Source organism: Doryrhamphus excisus, chromosome 16 (genome assembly GCF_030265055.1).
Source record: "Doryrhamphus excisus isolate RoL2022-K1 chromosome 16, RoL_Dexc_1.0, whole genome shotgun sequence".
Classification (NCBI taxonomy): domain Eukaryota; kingdom Metazoa; phylum Chordata; class Actinopteri; order Syngnathiformes; family Syngnathidae; genus Doryrhamphus; species Doryrhamphus excisus.
In genome coordinates, this window is record NC_080481.1 from 13,545,923 (window position 1) to 13,566,143 (window position 20,221).

Below are 20,221 nucleotides of genomic sequence, written 5' to 3' on the forward strand. Positions count from 1 at the left end.
TATTTTTTCATATTTAAAAAGTACATCATGTGTGTCAAAACAGTTAAATGTTGAAAAAAAAAGATCAATAGCATTTCTTAAACCGTTTATTAGAAATATGTTGACAATAAAAAACGAATGTTCATTGTAATTCAACATTATGTCCCCCCCACACACACACATACATTTTGTTGAAATTGCAATAGAATTTGGTCATTACACATCACAGTATCTCTCCAACACTCCTTTGCCACAAGTGAGGCTCTGTTCTGGATGGGGGGGGGGCGGGAGCAGAGAACCTGTCTGGAGGAGAGGAAGAAGTCATGTGATGTTGAAGCCCAACCAAGATTCGAGCCTGCTTCAAATCTTTTTAACTTGCTCCTGCAAGGCAGAGTGTGCATGTTGGTATGTTGGAGAGGTGAACAGTAATAATCAAATGGATGAACTCCATTGACTGTAATTGAGTAGATTGTTATCGGACAGATGCAAATATTTCTGCAATTTCAGAATATACCAATTATATAGACTTTAAACAAGCAGTAAAGGGAAACATCTAAGATGGAGATTGAAGCTATAGAAACAAAAAGGCCGGCTTACTGGATATCTTCTACTAAAGGCTTTAGAGGGACCCCTTCTAATTCTCAATTTTTGATGACAAAACTACGCTATTTATTTATTTTTTTCCCCAACTTAAAACCACAACAACGGAAAAGGGTATGCCTAATTTCAATAATCCACAATTCTGTTAATCTCTTTAACACATATTGCTCAATTGAAGACAAGCTTTCCCATTCAATATGTGCTTCGTTGGTAATATTACAGTAAAGCAAGATACCTGACAGGTACAGTACAACAAATGGAAGTGGAGATAGCTGCTCTGTACAATACCATGCATATCAACCTTCACTAGACTGACTGGGCAGGAGCTTGGAGCAGAGGTTACGCAATTAAATATGGCTGCTGGCTGTACACTAGTTTTTCACTGCCTTCAGTGTAGATTTCATTTGCTTCCTTTACACGCTGGTCTTCTGTTCTTTGCCGAGTAGCAGTCAGTCTATTCCAAATCGGGCATTTCTGAAAGTACAGCAACCACAATCAGTATTTTTTTTAATTTTATTTGACCGTCTACTATATTGAAGCGGCCTGGTAGTTACAGGTTTTCTTACTTTCATCGTCACTGTCCGCAGTGTCATCCTGGGCAAACAAAAAGGTGGTCAAACGTTACACAAAGAGCAAGCACACAAATCTCTTGAGTGAAGATTGTAAAAATAAAAGATTCTTACATCTTCATCACCATCTATATCTGGTTGAAAATCACCACCTCCCATGTTATTCATCATCTGGAATAGCAAAAGCAAATAATTCATGTTGGGACATTAAAAACAATGATCTTGCTCTTTTTGTCTTCTAAAATGGCCATCTCTTAATCGATTGTGTTGTAACATGAGACAAATAAAAAGGAGCAACTGAATAAAGATTTACTGAAGAGTGCTAATGTGGGTCTATGCACTTGTCCTCTCATCCCGTCACTGCACCTTTTAAGGAAAACTGTTCCCAGTGTTTGTCTCCAGCCATTTCCTTCATAACCCCGGGATCACACTGGATCCGCCACAGCTGCCGGAAGCATTCCATATGATTGAAATGCCTGTTGTAGGCTCACACCAGCTCTGCGCGGCGCTGCTGTGTCGGCCGTACAGCAAAGCAGAAAGAATCCTTCCTGGTTCTAACTCTTTATTCGGGCGCCGCAGACGGCAAAACACGCTCAAGTCAATTTAATAATACATTAAACCTCGGATTCAATTGTTCCCACTGGTTTTGTCCGATATAAGCGAAATCCGTTATATGCGTATACCGGAAAATGTCCGTTTTACGCATATATCGGATTTATATCCGGTATATGCGTAAATCGGATTTTATCAGTTATAAAAAGGCACTTCCTTGACTATGTTTCCAATGTACCTGGACTGGGCAATGAAAAGAGACGTAAGGTAATGAGAATTTAACTTTATTGGACTCTGAGCATAACAAATTGTTAATTAAGCTAGGCCCTGTTACGCCCGTCAGGCCTACGTTATTTCCAATAGTGAGGTTAAGATCTCATTCACTGCTGTGCTAGTATTATTGACGTCACTCACTTTTATATTTGTCCTAAATCTGGAGCCAGGAGAAAGACAATAGCCAGTGACATCAACAAGATTAGCATAACGATGCGGCCATCCGATATATGCGAGGGAAATTTAATGGAAATGCATTGGAACGGGACTGGAGATTTTGTCCGAAATAGGCGAAATCTGTTATAAAAAATCCGATATATGCAATGAATTTTTATTGGAAATGCATTACAGAAAAATCGTTTCTTTTTTATCTGTCCGTTGTGAGCGAATTTCCTATATATCCGAGGTTTACTGTAATAATAAACGTGGAAAAAACATAAGTTTTTGTATTTACTTATTGGATGAAGTCAAAAGTGTGTCAGTTTGGTCTGACTCCTGATAAACTGGACGTTTGAGCTCACTTGGTCTCATTCCTCACTGACAATCACCATGCTCAAATACAGCAGCAAGATCAGGACCACTGCTGTGACGGATCTAGTGGGAGCCCGGGGTAAGCCTTTACAATTTTTTTTCCCCCCAAAAGGTGCAAAGCATCACCCCCGCCATTTAGGCAATTTTCCCTACGCCAATAATCAGTGCAACTATACTATAGCAATAATAATGAATGAAAACATTTCTAATGTACAAGTGGTATAAATGTGCTTACATCTGAGAATTGATCAAAGTTGCCCATTTCCTCTTCTGAGTCATCCTCCCACTCCTTCCAGTTGTTGAAGTCAACATGGAGCCACCTCGGCTGTGGAGACACACCCCATCAAAAGCCATCATACCAGTCAGATACGTTTAGGCCATGTACACATGAATACAGATATACAGTCATCCCCGGCGACTTTGCAGTTAGAATTTCGGGGCTTCAGCTAATTTAGCTAAATTAGCTTAGTTTAAGCTAATGTTATGCCTAAATTGAGCATTTAAGTATAAAAATGGCTGAACTCTGAAATCCAACGCCACTTCCTGTTATTGACTTGTAGGTGTTGGTTTAATTTTTATTTTAATTTCAAGCCAAAATGTGCATGTAAGTGAAGGTGTTTCATTAACCTCTTTTTTGGGTGTTTCTGAAAATATCCGTGTTCATGTGGACATGGGCTTACATTAGCCAAAAGTACAATAATTAGTATTATTGTCTGTGCACAACCAACCTGAGACTTGTCTTTTGTAAGCCTTGGCCATGACTTCCCTGGCTGTGCTTTCCTTAAATCGCACATCACTGATCTATCTGTGCGCTTGTGTTTGGATTCCTGCATGTTAAAAGAACAAAAATGACGAGTAAGCAGACATTACGGTCGGAGAACAGCAATAGTTTGAACTTACATTTTCATCAATGGCTTCAAAGAGTTCTATTTCGTTCTCGTGTCTGACATTGTCAGTTCCTCCAACACAACTGAAAAAAAAGAAACAAAGATATGCCTTTATTCGTCCCTCAGTGGGGAAATTTGTAAAAAAAAAACACAAGTACTTAAGACAGGAGGCAATAATGAGATACTAGATGTTGTGGAACATGTTTGTGTGGGACGGGCACATACGATGCCCCGATTATGATGCATAAATACCTGAAAATAAACTTGTTTTTATCAAAACTGATGTTTACATCTTTGCTGTCCACGACGCAGAACTCTATAAAAACAGAGTCCCTCCGGTCGTACCACTTGGCACTTGCTGGATGCCTGTGAAGGAACCAAAGGATGCATCTTAATCTGTAGTATCAATGGATTCTCTATTGTACTAAGTTATTCAAATAGAATAATTCTAACAGGATTAACTGCGTTCATGAGCCATCGCTTCAGTTCTCAAGCATCGTCACGGATGCTCTGTGGCCATTTGAAAGAAGAGTTTTTCTATGTTTCAAATGGCTGCCACAGTCACATGGCTGTAGTCGCCTCTGGCAATGTTGGTCGAACTGGGGGAGCCCCCCCCCTGAGATCCTGCTTTTTCGGCTTGGCCTTTCTTGTGAGGATATGTAAAAACATTGTGTTTATTGTTCAAGCGCAACCCACCAAATCTGGATGACCTTAAACATTGAATAACAACAATCAATTCAGTGTATTATCATATATTGTATTGTCATGTATTATCAATATAAGTTCTATGTGAAGTATTTCCATAATGCCTCATTAACTAACAAAATCTCAGTGTATAGACTGGTCATATATCTCATCTCGCTTCATATTATCTACATACTGTATTGTATATAACTCTGCGAAAAACTGTTGATTTTGTTAATACTTGGGTTGTTTATTTTTCTATATTGTGTATTTTGTACTGCTTAACTGACTCTGTACTCTTGCTACAAATTTCCCCACTGAGGGACGAATAAAGGCTTATCTTAATCTTAATATACATACCGATACATGTTTGGGATGAATTCTCTTGTTGCACTGATGTTTGAAAACACATTTAACATTTGATTTTGGGTAGAATACTTGTGACACAGATAAGAGTTTAATTGCTTTCCTTAATAAAATGATGGATAATGAAACTGGTTCATTCGTTTTTAATATTATTTACATTTTCCTGTGTAGCTTTAACCAGAGGACTGGAACACGATAAGAATATCACAGTTTGACACCTACTCATTTGAATAGAAATATGCATAGGGCCCAGAGGAAGGCAACAGGTGGGCAACAGTCAATTCAAGTCTGTCACGGGTGACCATGGTATCCAGTTACTGTGGGCCCGGTATCAGGAAGCCTCTGAATTTAACTCAATTAACTATTAACATACTTTATCTTTTTAAATATCCATAGAAATTGAGTATATTACTTATAGTTGCGATTATTACTCCACATTAAATAAAATATTCACGATCAGAGTAAATATACATGAATCTCTCGCCACTACGCTAAATGGCCAATCCTACTGTGTTAGAAAAACTGCTTGTAACTGCCATTTTCCTCGCCTAAGCGACGAAGTCGTGGCCCAATGAACCAAATCCCCTTAATCATCATGGAGGAGGCAACAAATTGAATCTAAAAAAAACATACGAACCGGGTGAATTATTTGCTTGGCTATTAACCGTAGAGCAAACGTCGACGCGTCTCTGTAATAAGAGAGACTCCAGAAACTGCTAGAACGTCGTTGAATGACTTCTTTGCTAGCCAAGCTAACAACAGTAGGTTCGTTGAACCACGCGGTTGCACCTGACAGACGCCGCAACGTAAAAGCAAACGTTGCCGTACTTCCAACAAATTCGTACATATTATACACAAATTAAGAGTCTTGTGTATTTAAAAAAAACAACGTACGAAACCGGTCAAGGCAGTTAGCAAGTTAAAAGGTAGCACCCAATTCAACGAGGTAAAGGCCAGCCTCCCGCCTTAGCCGAAGCATGTTGTCAGGCGGCTAACGTTAGCCGGCAATAATTCCCCCCATTCTGCTACCGCCCCAGCACTCATGTCACACAACTTACATGTCTCGACGTGAAGTGTGTGTCTTTTTCGGAGACAGAACAATCTTGTAAAGAGAGCTGGTGCCCGCTGGGAGTTGGAACGTTTGCTACAGGCAACGAAAAACGTCACACGTCCCTAGTTGAGTAGAGTGCGTAGGTTGTTACGTAGTAAACATTGAGAATACCAATGGACGTACGTACGTGCCGGCCTGCTGTTACGACTACAGCCTTCTGGTAGGAGGCGTTCAGTCACAGCTGTGGGTGATAGACGATAACAAGGATGTGGAGTCATGTTTTTGACATTTACTGTTTTGAGAAGTAAAACCTTATAAGCTATTTGCCGGTACTTTGACCCCCTGCTAATTTTCTTTGTAAAAACACATGAACAGTCTATGTTTACAAGAGATGTTATTAAGAGAAACAACAGTAGCGGTTCTATATTGAATGGTACCCTAGGCCACACCAAGACAAAAAGCAATACAAAATCAATCATTTTTCAATTGTCCAGACAACAAAAAAGGAAAAAATATTTTTTTATTGTATGTAATTAGTGAAATAGTTGAATACAGGAAGTGAGCAAATGTGTTCGCAATTGATGTGAAACAGAGAGGGCGTAGGTTTAAATAAGCTTTGCTTGTTCCTACTCCTTGCATGGAATTGTAACATGAAGCATTTTAATTTAATGCATGTTCAAAATGAAATACATTAAATAACCATATGTACAGATTAGACCAAATAGGCTGTATGTGAATACACTGCATGGGACAACACATTAACTATAGTTATGTACAATTCCATTGTGTTTTACCAGAAGAGTAACACAGGCAAGTTGCACTGGCTCATAATAAATAACCAATTTATATATTTCAATTAAATCAATTTATATAATCAATTTAAATAATCTATTTATTAAGCACCCCCCAGCCCTGAATCTCACAGCAATATGCATACAGCAAGGTCTAACTTTTACACAATCATTACCTGCCTGGCTAGAATTCAGCACCAATTGTTACTACAAAAGGTACCTTCAACAGACACCCCAAAGCCAATAATGTCCAAGGCATGCACCGCCAAGAGACACCAGTCGTCCTCCCAGGTCTTCAAGGAGTTTGTGTGCACTCACAACCTTTCTATTTTTTGGCTGCTTTTGTCTTGAAAGTGAGAATAAGCAGCATAGAAAATTGATGATAGAAAAACCCGCTTCATGCATTTCCATCTTGACCCCATCGGTTCAGTTGTCAATTGGAATATGGTGAAATTTGGAATATGGAATTTGTTTTTTCTTTCATCAAGGTGCTTCATTATGTTCGAGAGGCTGAAGCAAAAAAAAAAAGGGGCTCCTCGTTACTCCATAAATGGGTTATATCCCAAAGATGGTGTGCACAACACCATCTCCAATGATTAATCAATAATGGCATATATTGTTTAATCAATCTTAAAAAATGAAACAATCTAATTGAGGTGCTTAGCGACATTTTAAAATTAATTAAAACCTACTGAATGCAATTTTTTTAGAGTTCATGTAAATATTGAGTTTGCATCTTGACCTGTATGTGATATATCTCCAGCATATCAATAAAAATCTTTGAAAATTAGGGCAATTTTCTGGAAAGCAGGGGGAGAAATGTATCAGAAGCGAGGTGTGTCCTGTGTGTAACAATTGTCAGCAACGTTTAAATTCATGAATTTTGTGAAATCTGAGCTGGTAAAAACGGCACCATTTTAAAATATCTACCCAAAAGAATGTTTTAGATCATTAGATTTTTGCCACTTAAAAGAACCCCAACTATAAGCGTTAGGAATACAGCTTTAAAACGTGAGAAAGGAAATGAAAACAAGAATGATCCGTCCTTTATTTCCCCAAGAAGGACTAGCATTTTGGTACTGTCAAGCCACAACTTTATTTTCATCTCGGGTATAAATTCTATAAATGAGCCAATATTGAATCAGCAACCACTTCAATGCATCTCGCCAGGGGTCCCCTTTACATCGTCAATTCCTGTAATGAAAACAACTGGTCAGTATCAGTGTTATATGATTTCCTTCCTCATTAGCTTCAAGATCGTCTTTCTCAGAACAGAAAGGTTGGCTTCAGTTAACTCAGAAGAACGAAAGTCACTGTATTAAATCATCACTGAAAGTGGGTTGAGCACGCCATTTGATATGGCATGCTGGAATTATTTAAGTTTTTTTTTTTTTAGGAGGTAGTCTGGAAAACTTACCATAATAGCATTGACAATGTCATTGTTGTTATTTTTCAGGGCACGGACAGCCTTCGCCCGAGACACGTTAGCTTGTGACATAACAAGTTCAATGTCCTTGACTTCAACGCCAGTCTCATCAACCTGAATGAGGCCAGAATTGACACATTTAGTAACAATACAAACACAGGGTTTGGCACATTTGTCGAATTATAAAGCGCAAAATTAAACCTCTTCCTCTTCGCTCTCCTCTTGTACTGTTGGCGTCTGTGTGTTTTCCTGGATATTTGATACGGCTTCTCCCTGCACCTTGAATTTTTCTGCAGCAGCCAGCTGTGCTTGCTGAGAGAGATCTTCAATCTATGTTGCATAACATGAATAAAAACAAAAATTAGAACCACAACACACAAAATGAAATGAAAATGGGCTACAACTGCTATTCCATACCTTAGCTTCACCAAATACAATATATGTGTCTGATGCGGGACTCTTGTATACATCTGGTTTGGTTATGACAAACAGGATGTTTTTGGACTTGCGAATGGTGACTCTGGTGACGCCTGTTACCTGCCTGAGGCCAAGCTTTGACATTGCCTGGATAAAAATATATACATAATAAAAAATAAAACATGTCACATGGGTGTGGTTACATTGAACCAAAGTGAAATGGCATTTGAGATTACCTTTCGTGCTTTCTTTTCACTGCGGCTCTGTTTAGCTTTACTGACAGGCTCCTCGTCTAATTCAGCAGCAGCCGCAACCTTTAAAGAGTCATCCAAAAAGAAATCTTTAAATATTGAATGAGAAAAGTCTTGGTTCAAAAATGTTTTCTTCTTCTCAGAACAGCAAAGGTGGCTTCAGTGAGCTCAGAAGAACGAAAGTCACTGTAAATCATCATCGACGAGTAAGAACTAAATGGTCCAGCAAAGAAATCCTACCTGGGCTTGCTGTGTCTGCGTTTGTGCCGAATCCTGTTCCTCCAGCTCAGGTACTGAGTCGTCACTCTCGGACTCTGTGCCAGAGCCTACATTAACCCAAACAAAAGTTGTAACACAAAAACTCTCCTTCCATGAATGCATGTAGAAAATGCATCTCCTGGAAAATGAGGGTTTAATCAAAACATTTTGCTCATTCAACCATATTTATTTTATTAAGCTGTAGTGTGTAGCTGGCCAAAGATATTAAAAACCAAACAAAATAAATAAACCGGTAAGATTGGACCTTCAAACAAACGTTTCGTGTTACAGAAAATGTGATTAACAATATGCCTAGGCACATGGAAAACTACCGGTTTTAACGACAACAGGACAAGAAAGACAGAAATACCCGCATTGTTCTTGATCACAGGCTCCACCAGGGTTGGGGTTCTATCAGTGGTGGGGGCAGTTTTGAATGATGAGACAGTTTCTGAATTTATTACCTCAACATCAGGTTGGACAGGGGAAGGTTTTGCAAGGGCCTCAGCAAATGTGAGTTTTCGGGAAATTGGATCAGGGACAGAAGATAGAGCAATTGGTTTGGTGTCCACAACTGCTTTGGCGCTCTGCACAGAAACCGATTTTGTTTCTGTGTCAGGCTTGAACTCAACCTTCTGCATAAGTTTCTCTGGCTTGCCTTGAGTGGCTGGCTTGGCAGCCTCAATGACACCAGATTTTCCCTCTAGGCTTGGTTTGGCAGCCTCCGCGGGCGCGGGCTTACCCGGTGGAGTGGGCTTACCCGCCTCCGCGGGCGTGGGCTTGCCTTGAGTGGCGGGCTTGGCAGCCTCCGTGGGTGCGGGCTTGCCCGGTGGAGCGGGCAAGGCAGCCTCCGCGGCCGCGGGCTTGCCTTGAGTGACGGGCTTGCTCGCTGGAGCAGGCTTGGCAGCCTCCGTGGGCTTGCCTTGAGTGGCTGGCTTGCCAGCCTCAATGACACCAGATTTTCCCTCTAGGCTTGGTTTGGCAGCCTCCGTGGGCGCGGCCTTACCCGGTGGAGCGGGCTTGCCAGCCTCCGCGGGCGCGGCCTTACCCGGTGGAGCGGGCTTGCCAGCCTCCGCGGGCGCGGCCTTGCCCTGAGTGGCTGGCTTGGCAGCCTCCGCGGGCGCGGCCTTGCCCTGAGTGGCTGGCTTGGCAGCCTCCGCGGGCGCGGCCTTGCCCTGAGTGGCGGGCTTGGCAGCCTCCGCGGGCGCGGCCTTGCCCTGAGTGGCGGGCTTGGCAGCCTCCGCCGGCGCGGCCTTGCCCTGAGTGGCGGGCTTGGCAGCCTCCGCCGGCGCGGCCTTGCCCTGAGTGGCGGGCTTGGCAGCCTCCGCGGGCGCGGCCTTGCCCTGAGTGGCGGGCTTGGCAGCCTCCGCGGGCGCGGCCTTGCCCTGAGTGGCGGGCTTGGCAGCCTCCGCGGGCGCGGGCTTGCCCTGAGTGGCGGGCTTGGCAGCCTCCGCGGGCGCGGGCTTGCCCGGTGGAGCGGGTTTGGCAGCCTCCGCGGGCGCGGGCTTGCCCGGTGGAGCGGGTTTGGCAGCCTCCGCGGGCGCGGGCTTGCCCGGTGGAGCGGGTTTGGCAGCCTCCGCGGGCGCGGGCTTGCCCGGTGGAGCGGGTTTGGCAGCCTCCGCGGGCGCGGGCTTGCCCGGTGGAGCGGGTTTGGCAGCCTCCGCGGGCGCGGGCTTGCCCGGTGGAGCGGGTTTGGCAGCCTCCGCGGGCGCGGGCTTGCCTTGAGTGGCTGGCTTGGCAGCCTCCGCGGGCGCGGGCTTGCCTTGAGTGGCTGGCTTGCCTTGAGTGGCTGGCTTGGCAGCCTCCGCGGGCGCGGGCTTGCCTTGAGTGGCGGGCTTGCCTTGAGTGGCGGGCTTGGCAGCCTCCGCGGGCGCGGGCTTGCCCGGTGGAGCGGGCTTGGCAGCCTCCGCGGGCACGCCTGGTGGAGCGGGCTTGGCAGCCTCCGCGGGCGCGGGCTTGGCAGCCTTCACTGGAGCAGGTTTATTCTGTTGCGATGGCTTGGCTGCCTCAACTGGAGGTTTATCCTGAGAAGCTGGCTTAACAACTTTGTCTTGAGTGGCTGGTAGGGTCGTCTCCATGAGTGGTTTGTTCTTAGGTGCTGGCTTAACAGCTTCAAGATAAGCGTTTGCTTCAACTGTGGCAGGTTTTGCCTTTGATACCATGTCAGGGGCTTTAGTTTGCAATGCTTTTACGGTCTCTTGGGCTACAGTTGGGGCTTTACTTTGTTCACTTTGAGATTTTTCTTTGGAAATCTCAGCATGCAGATTCTTTGGCTCAGTCTTTACCTCTAGAGGCACATGCTTAGATGTGTGTTCTTTTTTAGATACATCTACAGCATTGCTCTGATTAGGCATTTCACTTTGCTTTCCAGTTGGGATAAGTGGTGGGAGATCATCATCAGCAGGAACACAAACAGCTGCTGCACATGCAGCAGGTTTTGCAACAGCTGGTGTTTTTTTTGCCTCAACTTGGGCAGGTTTGGTATCAACCATTTGCTTGCTGCCCACCGATTTGCTCATTTCATTGACCTTGACATCCTGAGGGACAAATGACCCCCCTTTTTTGGCTTTTTCCTGTTTGCCAGCCTTTACAATCTTTGGGGCGGAACGAGCATCCTGAATAGTTGAAGGTGAAGAAGCTAAGGGAGATGGCAGCGGTGACAGTGGAGTTGAGGAGGGAGTGGATTTGGGTGAGGCGGGAGAAGAGGACGAGGCGGACATAGAAGAGCGTTTTCTTCTGCCAGGGACAGCCTTTGGGGCTGAAGAACCCTGACCACTTTTGGCATCTTTGCCTTTGGACTTTGGAGGAACAGTTGCTGTCTGGGGTTGTTGGGAGGAAGGTGGGGCAGGAGGTGTAGCTGAACAAGAACAGGATTATTTAATTTCTTTTGAAACAAATTGTTGCCCATGCTGGTTAACTTGTCAAACCAAGATGCAAATACACTTTTGAGGTTAAAAAAAATAAATAGGGCACTTTTGTAACACCGGCGTTTGATGCAAAATATTCAAATACTAATTCCACACACAAAACTAATTTAGTCATTAGGGGCATAACAATCTCAGAAGTCCCAGACAAATTTATTATTGAGTTGATGGAGCAAACAGGGCAACAAGGCAAGGGATTTTTAGTTGACAAACCAGGTAGTCTGTTGTGCTTAATTTAGTAAAATGTTGAGTTTAGGTCGGCAACAACAAATTGATCAATAATACAAGTACTGGCAACGAATTTAGTTGATTTGTTGTTTACCTACAAAGCATTGTCAATGCTTGCTAGCAGAAATTAAGTATAACAAAACAACCAGATCGGAGGTAGTATTTTAAAGTAAATTTAGTGTATTGCTTCCAGGATGGGACTGACCACCTCAAATCAGAGGCCATTGTGCTCAGTCGGAAAAGGGTGGAGTGCTCCCTCTGGTTCGGGAATGAGGTCCTGCCCTAGGTGGAGAAGTTCAGTTATCTCGGAGTCTTGCTCACGAGCGAGGGAAGGCGAGAGCGTAAGGCCGATAAACGGATCAGCGCAGTGTCTGCAGTAAAAGAGAGCTGAGCCGGAAGGCAAAGCTCTCAATTTACCGGTTGATCCATGTTCCCACCCTCACCTATGGTCATGAGCTTTGGGCTGTGACCGAAAGGATGAGATTGCGAATAAAAGTGGCTGAAATTAGTTTCCTCCGTACGGTAGCTGGACTCATCCTATAGGACAGGGTCAGGAGCTCAGTTATCCAAATATGTGATTTAAAAAAAAAAAAAAAAAGGCCATTAGTGCACACACAAAACATGCTTTCTAAAATATATATAGTTGTCAGAGCAAACCACCACACACTTCACAGTGAATAAAACAAGGGGATCCTGGATTACTCTGGAAGCAAGGGGAAATTTTGACAGCAAGCAACAAATGTCCACCACCTGGCTGCTGACTGTCAAAATCACCTGTTACATGCACTTCCAATATCACCAATTCAACCATTTGATACAGCACTGCATGCAATAAAGTAAATACGAACCAGTCTCCACTTGTGGCTGCTGCATCTCCTGCTCTGTGACAGGGACAGTTTCTGTTGCTTCGCCAGGCATGGTTGCTAACAAAAGAGCAAAGAGTTATTACCCTCAAGACACAGCAGTGATGTGTAATTCGTGATTAGCTTTGACAACAGCACAAGCGTTAATGTGGTTCCCCGTCAAAACTTGTCGGTATGATAAGGCAACCCATGCTGTAGCTAGCTGAGCTCTTTTTTAGCTAGAGTAGGCTGCTTCGTTATGATAACATCGATTGTTAACGACTTCGCCTTCAACTTCGACATATATTCAACTGTTCCGAACAACATATGTTGTGAAACAATGCCAGCCTTTAATTACTAATACTGCGGCCCTGTGAGACTGCAACCAAACTATAGAGACATCAGGCTCCCCCATTTTGAGCTGGTAGTACAAAGCCACATATGTTGACAAAAGGAGACAGTAGATGTAAAATGGCTTTACCGAATAAAAATAATAGTTAAATCGAACATATATGATTGTTGGTCTCGATCATACTGTTTCGTAAAAGGCTGGATGATATTAGATTGACAGCGAGATACTCACCAGCTTAGGATGCTATTTCCAAGATGGCTGTGAGAGAGAACTTGTGACCTCAGTTGCAAGCGGATATCCGCTTTCGACTACTAGTTTCCGCTTCCGGGTTAATTAAAAAAACAACAGCATTTAGCTTTTTCGTAAAATTCGAACGCGAAATACAGCAAAATTGGTTACTTTTTCAATCAATAAAATACTTTCAGAACAACAAAATACTTTCTTTCTCTGCTGCATTTTGACAAAAAGTAAATTAGAATAATGTATTTAATTAGAATTTTCACTTGGAATGTCCCTCCAGATAACCCAATTAATTTGACAAAATAAATTAAAAAAGTATTAATTAACAACAATAATGATTATTATAAATAAGCATTATTATTACACAAAAGAAAGACAACATTTCAGATGTGTATGACATGTTATTTTACAAACTAATGTGAAATACAAATGTACATTGACATTTTACGGACATCATATAATGAATATTTTGGTAAGAAACCCAAGTTTAATATTACAAAGTTAAGTGAAATATGTCAAAGTTGAATGAGTGTTCAGCTGTAGAATTGCAAAGCCCCCAAAGAACATGGTTTGCATCATCAGCTTCCGGGAATCAAAATTCTTTTTGAAGATCTAAAAAGCCAAGAAAAAAAGCTAAATTAATTCCATGTATAATAACAATTAAAGATTCAAACCGTCCCTCATTATTCCAAATAAAACATACCACTCTTTTTGAGAAGTTCTCCTTTCCATGACTGAGAGACTGCATCCAGAAACTGATCAAAATGCTTTATATATTTCGCAAGGCTGGTTCTTTTGTAATCTGTGCAAAGACAACACAAACTTGATAATATTGATTCACACAATGACTGGCGACTGTTTGTGTCAACAAAAAGGATAAGCTGGATTTTCTTCAGTGTCCATAAAATAGTGTGTATAATTAATTCACCTCTTTTCTTTCGTTTCTCTGCAGCTTCTTTCTCATTTTCTTTATCCTCTGCCTTTTCCTCCTCGGCTGTCACCTCACCTTCCCTGGCTCGATCCAACTCTTCACAGATAAGACTACAAAGACATTTAAACATCAACTAAAATATAAAATGACTATACACACTCACAACACAAGATGATTATTTCTCACCTGATAGTGGGCACATTGAAAGGATCAAACTTATCCAGGTCTTTGATATCCATGGGAACAGAGATGCGCCCTGACCAGAGTTAAGAGATTGAAATAGTCACCATCTTGGTGTTATAATGAAGCCTGCTCACTCGCATCTATTTACATTACCTGTCTTGGGATGGACACTGAAGGGGCTCTTTAGCAAATGGTTCACCCCTTTACTGACATTCACGTCGAGTCGCGGGTAACAATACTGCAACATTATTTCCTTCTCAAAGTGCTGACCCTTCTTGGCAGTCGACTATAGGTAGAAATATAACATTTGTCATTAACTTGTTTTGGGGAAAAAAATACAACATATTGTGACACAAAGAGCATCACCAACTTGTTTCCGAATAGCGTGTTCTACGATGAGTTGCCACCGATTTTCTGGTTTCCTCTCATTTTTGAAGTCTTCCTGCAACTCTTTTCGAACATGTAGAACAGAATTAAGGATCAGTCATGCTCTCAATTGAGGAGAAATTTATAGGAAAAGGGTAAGACGACACACACACAAAGTGAAAAGGATATCTTCAGGCACAAGGCCCAGCACTTTGTCAACAGACTCCTTGCGTCCCAATATGTCCTGTTCCTGCAGTGCGTACTTGGAAAAGTAATGCTCCACCACTGTCAAAGACTCTCTGTTGAAAGTAATAACTGTAATTCACACCAGAAACAAAAGTTGAGAGCAAGGCAAAGATCAAAAGTTCATTTTCATACCTTATAAAGGGATGAATTGGATCAGTCAGCACCACTTTCTTTATAGTCTCTTCACCGCCCTGTAAATAACAAATGGTCTCACAATACAAGCAACTCTACAAGGACTCATGTCCGGTCTTCCTTTATTGATCTAGTTGGATCTAGAATGCTATTACCTTAATCAAACTGAGGTATTCTGCCACCGCGGATCGAGCGGATACCGAAAGCTTCCTGGCAGATTCATCACACACCCAACAATGAACCCCCCTTCTACCAGAATACACCCACAGGAGGTGCTGGAAACCAAAGTCGCCTAGAATAGCACACAGACGTTAAAAAAAACGTGCACTTTTGTTGGAATTTTGTCCATCATCCACAATCCTTTTGTGAGACATGAACACATACAATATGTCTTGTTTTTGTGCGTTCGAAAGAAGAAAAAAAATTAGCTCAAGCTGTGTCTTTTATTCCACGAAATGGGATCCACCTATGCCACCTACAAAGACAATACTTCCAACAAGATAACAAGATTTTACATAGTAACAGGTGCATTTATGACATGTAATACATACTTATTTAAGTAGTTCATTGATTTCATATAGCAGCATAGAAACCAACACCTACACCTTGCTTTAACTTAACAGACTCAAAAATAAAAACACAACAGCACTGGCGGCATCTCGAATATGTCGCCTTACCTTTTGGCAGTTGTCTGAGGTGTGGCGAAACTAGTTGCTAGCCGGCTAGTAGCAACTTGGTGCGGTATGGCCGAGTGTCAATGCACAAAAAAAAAAATAAAAGTGTCAATGCGCTAGTAATAATGAGTTGTCTCTTTTTATCTGTTCTTTGAAATCCACAGAAAATAGAAAGATATTATATGTTCATGTCTCACTTAAGGATTGTGGATAATAGGCAATATCCTTTAAATCAAGGTCACTATTTCGTAAAGGAATTAATGAGACTTATAAACCTCGAAGAGCTCTGTCCAGGATTCGTATGGCGATGGTCATCAGAGTCCAGCACTTGTGACAAATGTCTGCAGCGCTGCAATCAAAGATTGAGCAAACGGTCTCAATGAATATCAGGAAATAAACTCCCCAATTAATCACATGATCTAATTACCTGCAACAGCTTCTGACATCATCGTAGTCTGTCATGTCGATATCAAACACCAGCTCCTTTTCCAGAGCCTGGAACGTTCCAGACTTCACTGTGTTGTGCTGACTGGGCTGTGAATAACAATCAATATGGTTAAATGGACTGAATTACAGTGTGGATTGTGGTATTTTGCAGGTATACTCTGTGGCTGTAGACTGCTCCAATGTCGATTTTGTATGGATTCATTTTCTGTATTTCCTTCTCCAGGTCGTTCTGCGTGGAAAAAGACTGGTAGCGGACGTAAATGTCATCTTTGAGGGTGAAGGAGAACTCTCGGTTCTGGAAGTAGTTTTTCTGCACTAGTGTAGCAAATAGAAAAATAACATAACAATAAATATTATTACAGTACTGGAATAAAATAGCTATAAACAATGCACCTCATTAAGATACGCTTGTGTGTGTTCATCACAATGCACTTGATCCGAAACAGAATAATGACAATAAGTAATGACAAATAAAATGCTGAATGCTCACCTCCTCCATAGTTTAGCCAGCGATGGTACTGCGAGAATGGAAACAGTCGTCGGTAGTAAAGCGGTAGTAAATCCGGCAGACAGCCCTGGTCATAATCCGATGTCGACGGCATAACGCCGAAATATTAAACTGTCGTTAACTTGTGATTAAAATGTCTGAAATTGTTAGTTTGATACATCCACCGACTGACAACTCGATGTGTTGTTTTCCGACCGACACAAGGCGGGAAAATACTTCAGGAAAACACGGAGCCAATCAGAAAAAGAGTTGCTCAGTGACGTACCGGAAGTCAGAAGTATACACAGGAAACATCGGTGCGTATAAAAATATATAAAGAGGAAATGTAACTGTATACGTTTTCAATGGCAACTACACACACGGCGTTTGAATACCGAATAGAAAGTTTTCAATTTGTTATATAAAAACGGAGCGGAAGTGCACTCACGACGAGACGACAGGACGCTCGATCGGATATGTAGTCGACTGACACAAACAGGAAGTATATTGGCTTTGATTAAATCATTGGTTAAGTATTGTGCATTAAACCATTATAACTAAACGTATGGTGATCCAGAATGAAAACTATGAAAACTACCAATAAATTGCCGTAATGGTGACCGACACGCAAGTTGTCTGTGTCAGTTAAGCTTTCAATCAGAGATGTACGTGTTGACGGTAATGCATTCCATAAACCTACAGAGGGCGGTAGAGCCACAGTTATTAAAATGGCTTCCGGGGTTTTGGGCCCTCCACATCCTTGTACTGCACTGCCAAATGAGTTTGAGTTCCATTTTTTTTTACAAAAGGTGAGTACTTAATTTTCGCCACTTTTCTTCCTGCTTTTGAAATCTGTTAGCTTTTTGTCAGCTTAAGTTGCTAGTTTATTTATTTTAGTTTCTTGTTATCCCATCTTCCGGAAGCAATCTGCACATGCGTAGTAAGATGAAATAGTCAATTGCTTGAGAATGGTTGGGGGAGCAGTCGAAGCAGTTATGATAAATACACATTTTTATGCTGTTCTAAGCATGTGAATTAAGACTAAAACAATAATATGTACTTTAAAAATATCAATAATCAGTTTTGTAGAGTACAGGTAAAATGATCTTTTTAATGCAGTCTAAGCAACAAAAAGCAATGATGCCACAAATATAGAAAACACAAAAAGGCACCATGGCCAATTAAACATTACATCTAGGAGGAAACTAGCAGCTCTTCAGCAACTAGTTTATGACTGTGTATTGTTTTCCACAACGGGACTCGAACCATAGCCCTTTCCAGAACCCCCCGAGATTGTGAAATTATGACATGTTTGGTAAGGAATTAACTGATAAATACTATCAATACTTCATGATTTCGCCTCAGTTTATGATAACATTCTTTAATCATAGCCTTCTTTGCATAATGCAGAAGCCGGCAACCATTCCAATTATGTAAATGTAAATGGCTAAAAAGGCTGAAATATGCATATGTGATTCTTTCTTTGTTGAAATTGACTTTCAGATGATACCATTTGTCTGTTTTTTTCCAATTATGCGGGAATAACTTGAGGGGCTATTGACATATAAAAGCGTCTGACCTACCTTATCCGCATCTCTGAATTGTTTATTATTCCTTGTTCCCGAACATGCTAGTAAGTTAAGGAAATGTTAAGCAAGTGTTATACTTGCTGTTCTTGGCATACACTCAAAGAAATAATTTGTTGGGCGAACGTAATAAAATTATGGAAAGAATTTCCACCCAATTAAAATGCTGTCATTTAATGAGATACAATTTTGTTGAACATAAGTGAACATAAAGTATTGGTGTTAACATTAAATCTTTTGTATAGGTTGTTTTAATATATTTACTAAGGTAGAAGCTGACTTATTTTCCTTGGGTTACATCAATTTCTACATGATTATGGGTATACAGTAGGTATAAATGTCAGGTATACACTGTCATCAGCAAGTTGACCACAATAGGTCAGAATACTGAAGCCATATTTTAGGCAATATAGTACTTTGGATAACCAAACAGTTGGTCAGCAACGACAGTGAACCAGACATAAAGTGAATCAGATGTAAAATAATTTTCTAACAGTAAAATATGCACGTTACTTTCATATGGCAAGAGAACAAAGCATCGTTTGCCTCATTTCTCACGGCGCCAGGAAGTACGAGATGGATGTCACCCAATCAAAGATCCCCCACTATACATTAGCGGCGTCTAAAAGCCAGGAGCGTCAGTGACAGTTGAGCAATTTCTATACAATTTATATTGTGCACATGTCATCATGCTCCACTTCCCCTCAAAATGGTTGATATTTTAGTATTCTCTGTTATCCTTCAGATTGATGGGGCCATCTGTCGTCTATTTAGGGCTGGCAAGGCAGCATTGTACGCCTTCAGTCGCCACATGCTCCTCGTTCTAAGCATATGCAGGCATCGGGTCGCTCATATGTTAATTGTGAACCTTCAGAGGCATACCTACACGTCTAACAGATTGAGCTGCATAAATCGGGACTGAATTGTCCATTCTGGCTGATGCCTTGACCTTTGAACTGGTTGCATAGTGTGCGAGTGGTTAGCATATAGTAGGCCACACGGTCAAGAAATCAGGAAGACCTGGATTCGATTCTCCGTGTGTAGGTTTTCTTCGGGTGCTCCCACATTAGGATGTTAGCATGTTAGGTTATTGTCCATAGGTATGAATGTGAGTGTGAATGGTTGTTTGTCTATATGTGCCCTGTGATTGGCTGGCGACCAGTCCAGGGTGTACCCCGCCTCTCGCCCGAAGACAGCTGGGATAGGCTCCAGCATACCCATGACTATTCCGAGGATAAGCGGCGTTAATCTAAAGTTCATTCATTCATTCATTTTCTACCGCTTTTCCTCACAAGGGTCGCGCTGGGGAAACAACCATTCAAACAACCATTCACACTCACATTCATACCTATGGACAATTTGGAGTTGCCAATTAACCTAGCATGTTTTTGGAATGTGGGAGGAAACCGGAGTACATGCAAACTCCACATAGAGATGGCTGAAGGCTGGAATTGAACTTGGGTCTCCTAGCTGTGAGGCCTGCGTGCTAACCACTCGAGCGCCGTGCAAGACATGAACACCCATATATTTTTTCATTTTCTACCGCTTATCCTCATGAGGGTGGCGGGGATGCTGGAGCCTATCCCAGCTGTCTTCGGGCGAGAGGCGGGGTACACCCTGGACTGGTCGCCAGCCAATCACAGGGCACATATAGACAAACAACCATTCACACTCACATTCATATGCCAATTAACCTAGCATGTTTTTGGATTGTCAGAGATGTCCGAGGGTGGAATTGAACCCTGGTCTCCTAGCTGTGAGGTCTGCGCGCTAACCACTCGAGCACCGTGCCGCCCTTAAGCTAAAGTTATTTTTGTTTTTTTTGTTAAAATGTTTTTTATTGTATTTTACTTATAAATTACAAGTATAAAATATCATAATTGTAAAGTTATCTAGTATCCAATAGATAACAATAAACAAAATCTTGATCATCATGCTACACCCAGTT

The 20,221-nt window shown here is 41.9% G+C and overlaps 3 protein-coding genes and 2 non-coding genes across 6 annotated transcripts; all 5 read right to left on the bottom strand.

The window, feature by feature from the left end:
• Window positions 1-70: 70 nt before the first annotated feature.
• Window positions 71-5,698, bottom strand: LOC131104441 (prostaglandin E synthase 3-like). Its single transcript, XM_058051613.1, has 9 exons — window positions 5,680-5,698; window positions 5,500-5,614; window positions 3,644-3,757; window positions 3,405-3,474; window positions 3,233-3,331; window positions 2,740-2,829; window positions 1,263-1,319; window positions 1,146-1,173; window positions 71-1,053 (listed from the first exon to the last, which is right to left on the bottom strand). Coding segments are annotated over exons 2-9 (480 nt in total). The 5' UTR covers window positions 5,502-5,614; window positions 5,680-5,698; the 3' UTR covers window positions 71-1,033.
• A 1,615-nt stretch (window positions 5,699-7,313) lies between these two features.
• naca (nascent polypeptide associated complex subunit alpha) lies at window positions 7,314-13,303 on the bottom strand. 2 transcript variants are annotated; one of them, XM_058051611.1, is made up of 8 exons: window positions 13,213-13,303; window positions 12,636-12,710; window positions 8,618-8,703; window positions 8,363-8,440; window positions 8,127-8,273; window positions 7,911-8,039; window positions 7,701-7,823; window positions 7,314-7,477 (listed from the first exon to the last, which is right to left on the bottom strand). In XM_058051611.1, the coding sequence occupies exons 2-8, from the start codon at window positions 12,703-12,705 to the stop codon at window positions 7,463-7,465; spliced, it is 648 nt and encodes a 215-aa protein (XP_057907594.1). In that variant the 5' UTR covers window positions 12,706-12,710; window positions 13,213-13,303; the 3' UTR covers window positions 7,314-7,462. The 2 variants fall into 2 exon arrangements, with proteins under 2 accessions (XP_057907594.1, XP_057907595.1); XM_058051612.1 differs by lacking the exon at window positions 13,213-13,303 and adding an exon at window positions 13,111-13,168.
• LOC131104972 (small nucleolar RNA SNORD59) lies at window positions 7,545-7,619 on the bottom strand. Its single transcript, XR_009119861.1, has one exon. It is a non-coding gene; the product is annotated as a small nucleolar RNA SNORD59 (small nucleolar RNA).
• LOC131104973 (small nucleolar RNA SNORD59) lies at window positions 8,512-8,583 on the bottom strand. The gene has a single exon (XR_009119862.1). It is a non-coding gene; the product is annotated as a small nucleolar RNA SNORD59 (small nucleolar RNA).
• A 383-nt stretch (window positions 13,304-13,686) lies between the features above and the next one.
• prim1 (DNA primase subunit 1) lies at window positions 13,687-16,958 on the bottom strand. Its single transcript, XM_058051610.1, has 13 exons — window positions 16,691-16,958; window positions 16,358-16,515; window positions 16,181-16,287; window positions 16,029-16,102; window positions 15,235-15,371; window positions 15,080-15,138; window positions 14,889-15,000; window positions 14,706-14,795; window positions 14,489-14,621; window positions 14,339-14,408; window positions 14,150-14,262; window positions 13,925-14,023; window positions 13,687-13,833 (listed from the first exon to the last, which is right to left on the bottom strand). The coding sequence occupies exons 1-13, from the start codon at window positions 16,800-16,802 to the stop codon at window positions 13,814-13,816; spliced, it is 1,284 nt and encodes a 427-aa protein (XP_057907593.1). The 5' UTR covers window positions 16,803-16,958; the 3' UTR covers window positions 13,687-13,813.
• Window positions 16,959-20,221: the final 3,263 nt, after the last annotated feature.

Coding starts and splice junctions, on each gene's coding strand:
- LOC131104441 (XM_058051613.1), bottom strand. Junction 3,475..3,643: donor AAAAACAAGTTTATTTTCAG/GTATTTATGCAT, acceptor CTTTTTTTTCAG/TTGTGTTGGAGGAACTGACA. Junction 1,054..1,145: donor TGCGGACAGTGACGATGAAA/GTAAGAAAACCT, acceptor CTGTACTTTCAG/AAATGCCCGATTTGGAATAG.
- prim1 (XM_058051610.1), bottom strand. CDS start 16,802: ATGCCGTCGACATCGGATTATGACCAGGGCTGTCTGCCGGATTTACTA. Junction 16,288..16,357: donor GAGCAGTCTACAGCCACAGA/GTATACCTGCAA, acceptor TGTTATTCACAG/CCCAGTCAGCACAACACAGT. Junction 14,796..14,888: donor TGGGCCTTGTGCCTGAAGAT/ATCCTTTTCACT, acceptor TCTGTTCTACAT/GTTCGAAAAGAGTTGCAGGA.
- naca (XM_058051611.1), bottom strand. CDS start 12,705: ATGCCTGGCGAAGCAACAGAAACTGTCCCTGTCACAGAGCAGGAGATG. Junction 8,274..8,362: donor GTGAAAAGAAAGCACGAAAG/GTAATCTCAAAT, acceptor ATTTTTATCCAG/GCAATGTCAAAGCTTGGCCT. Junction 8,040..8,126: donor TTGTATTTGGTGAAGCTAAG/GTATGGAATAGC, acceptor TATGCAACATAG/ATTGAAGATCTCTCTCAGCA.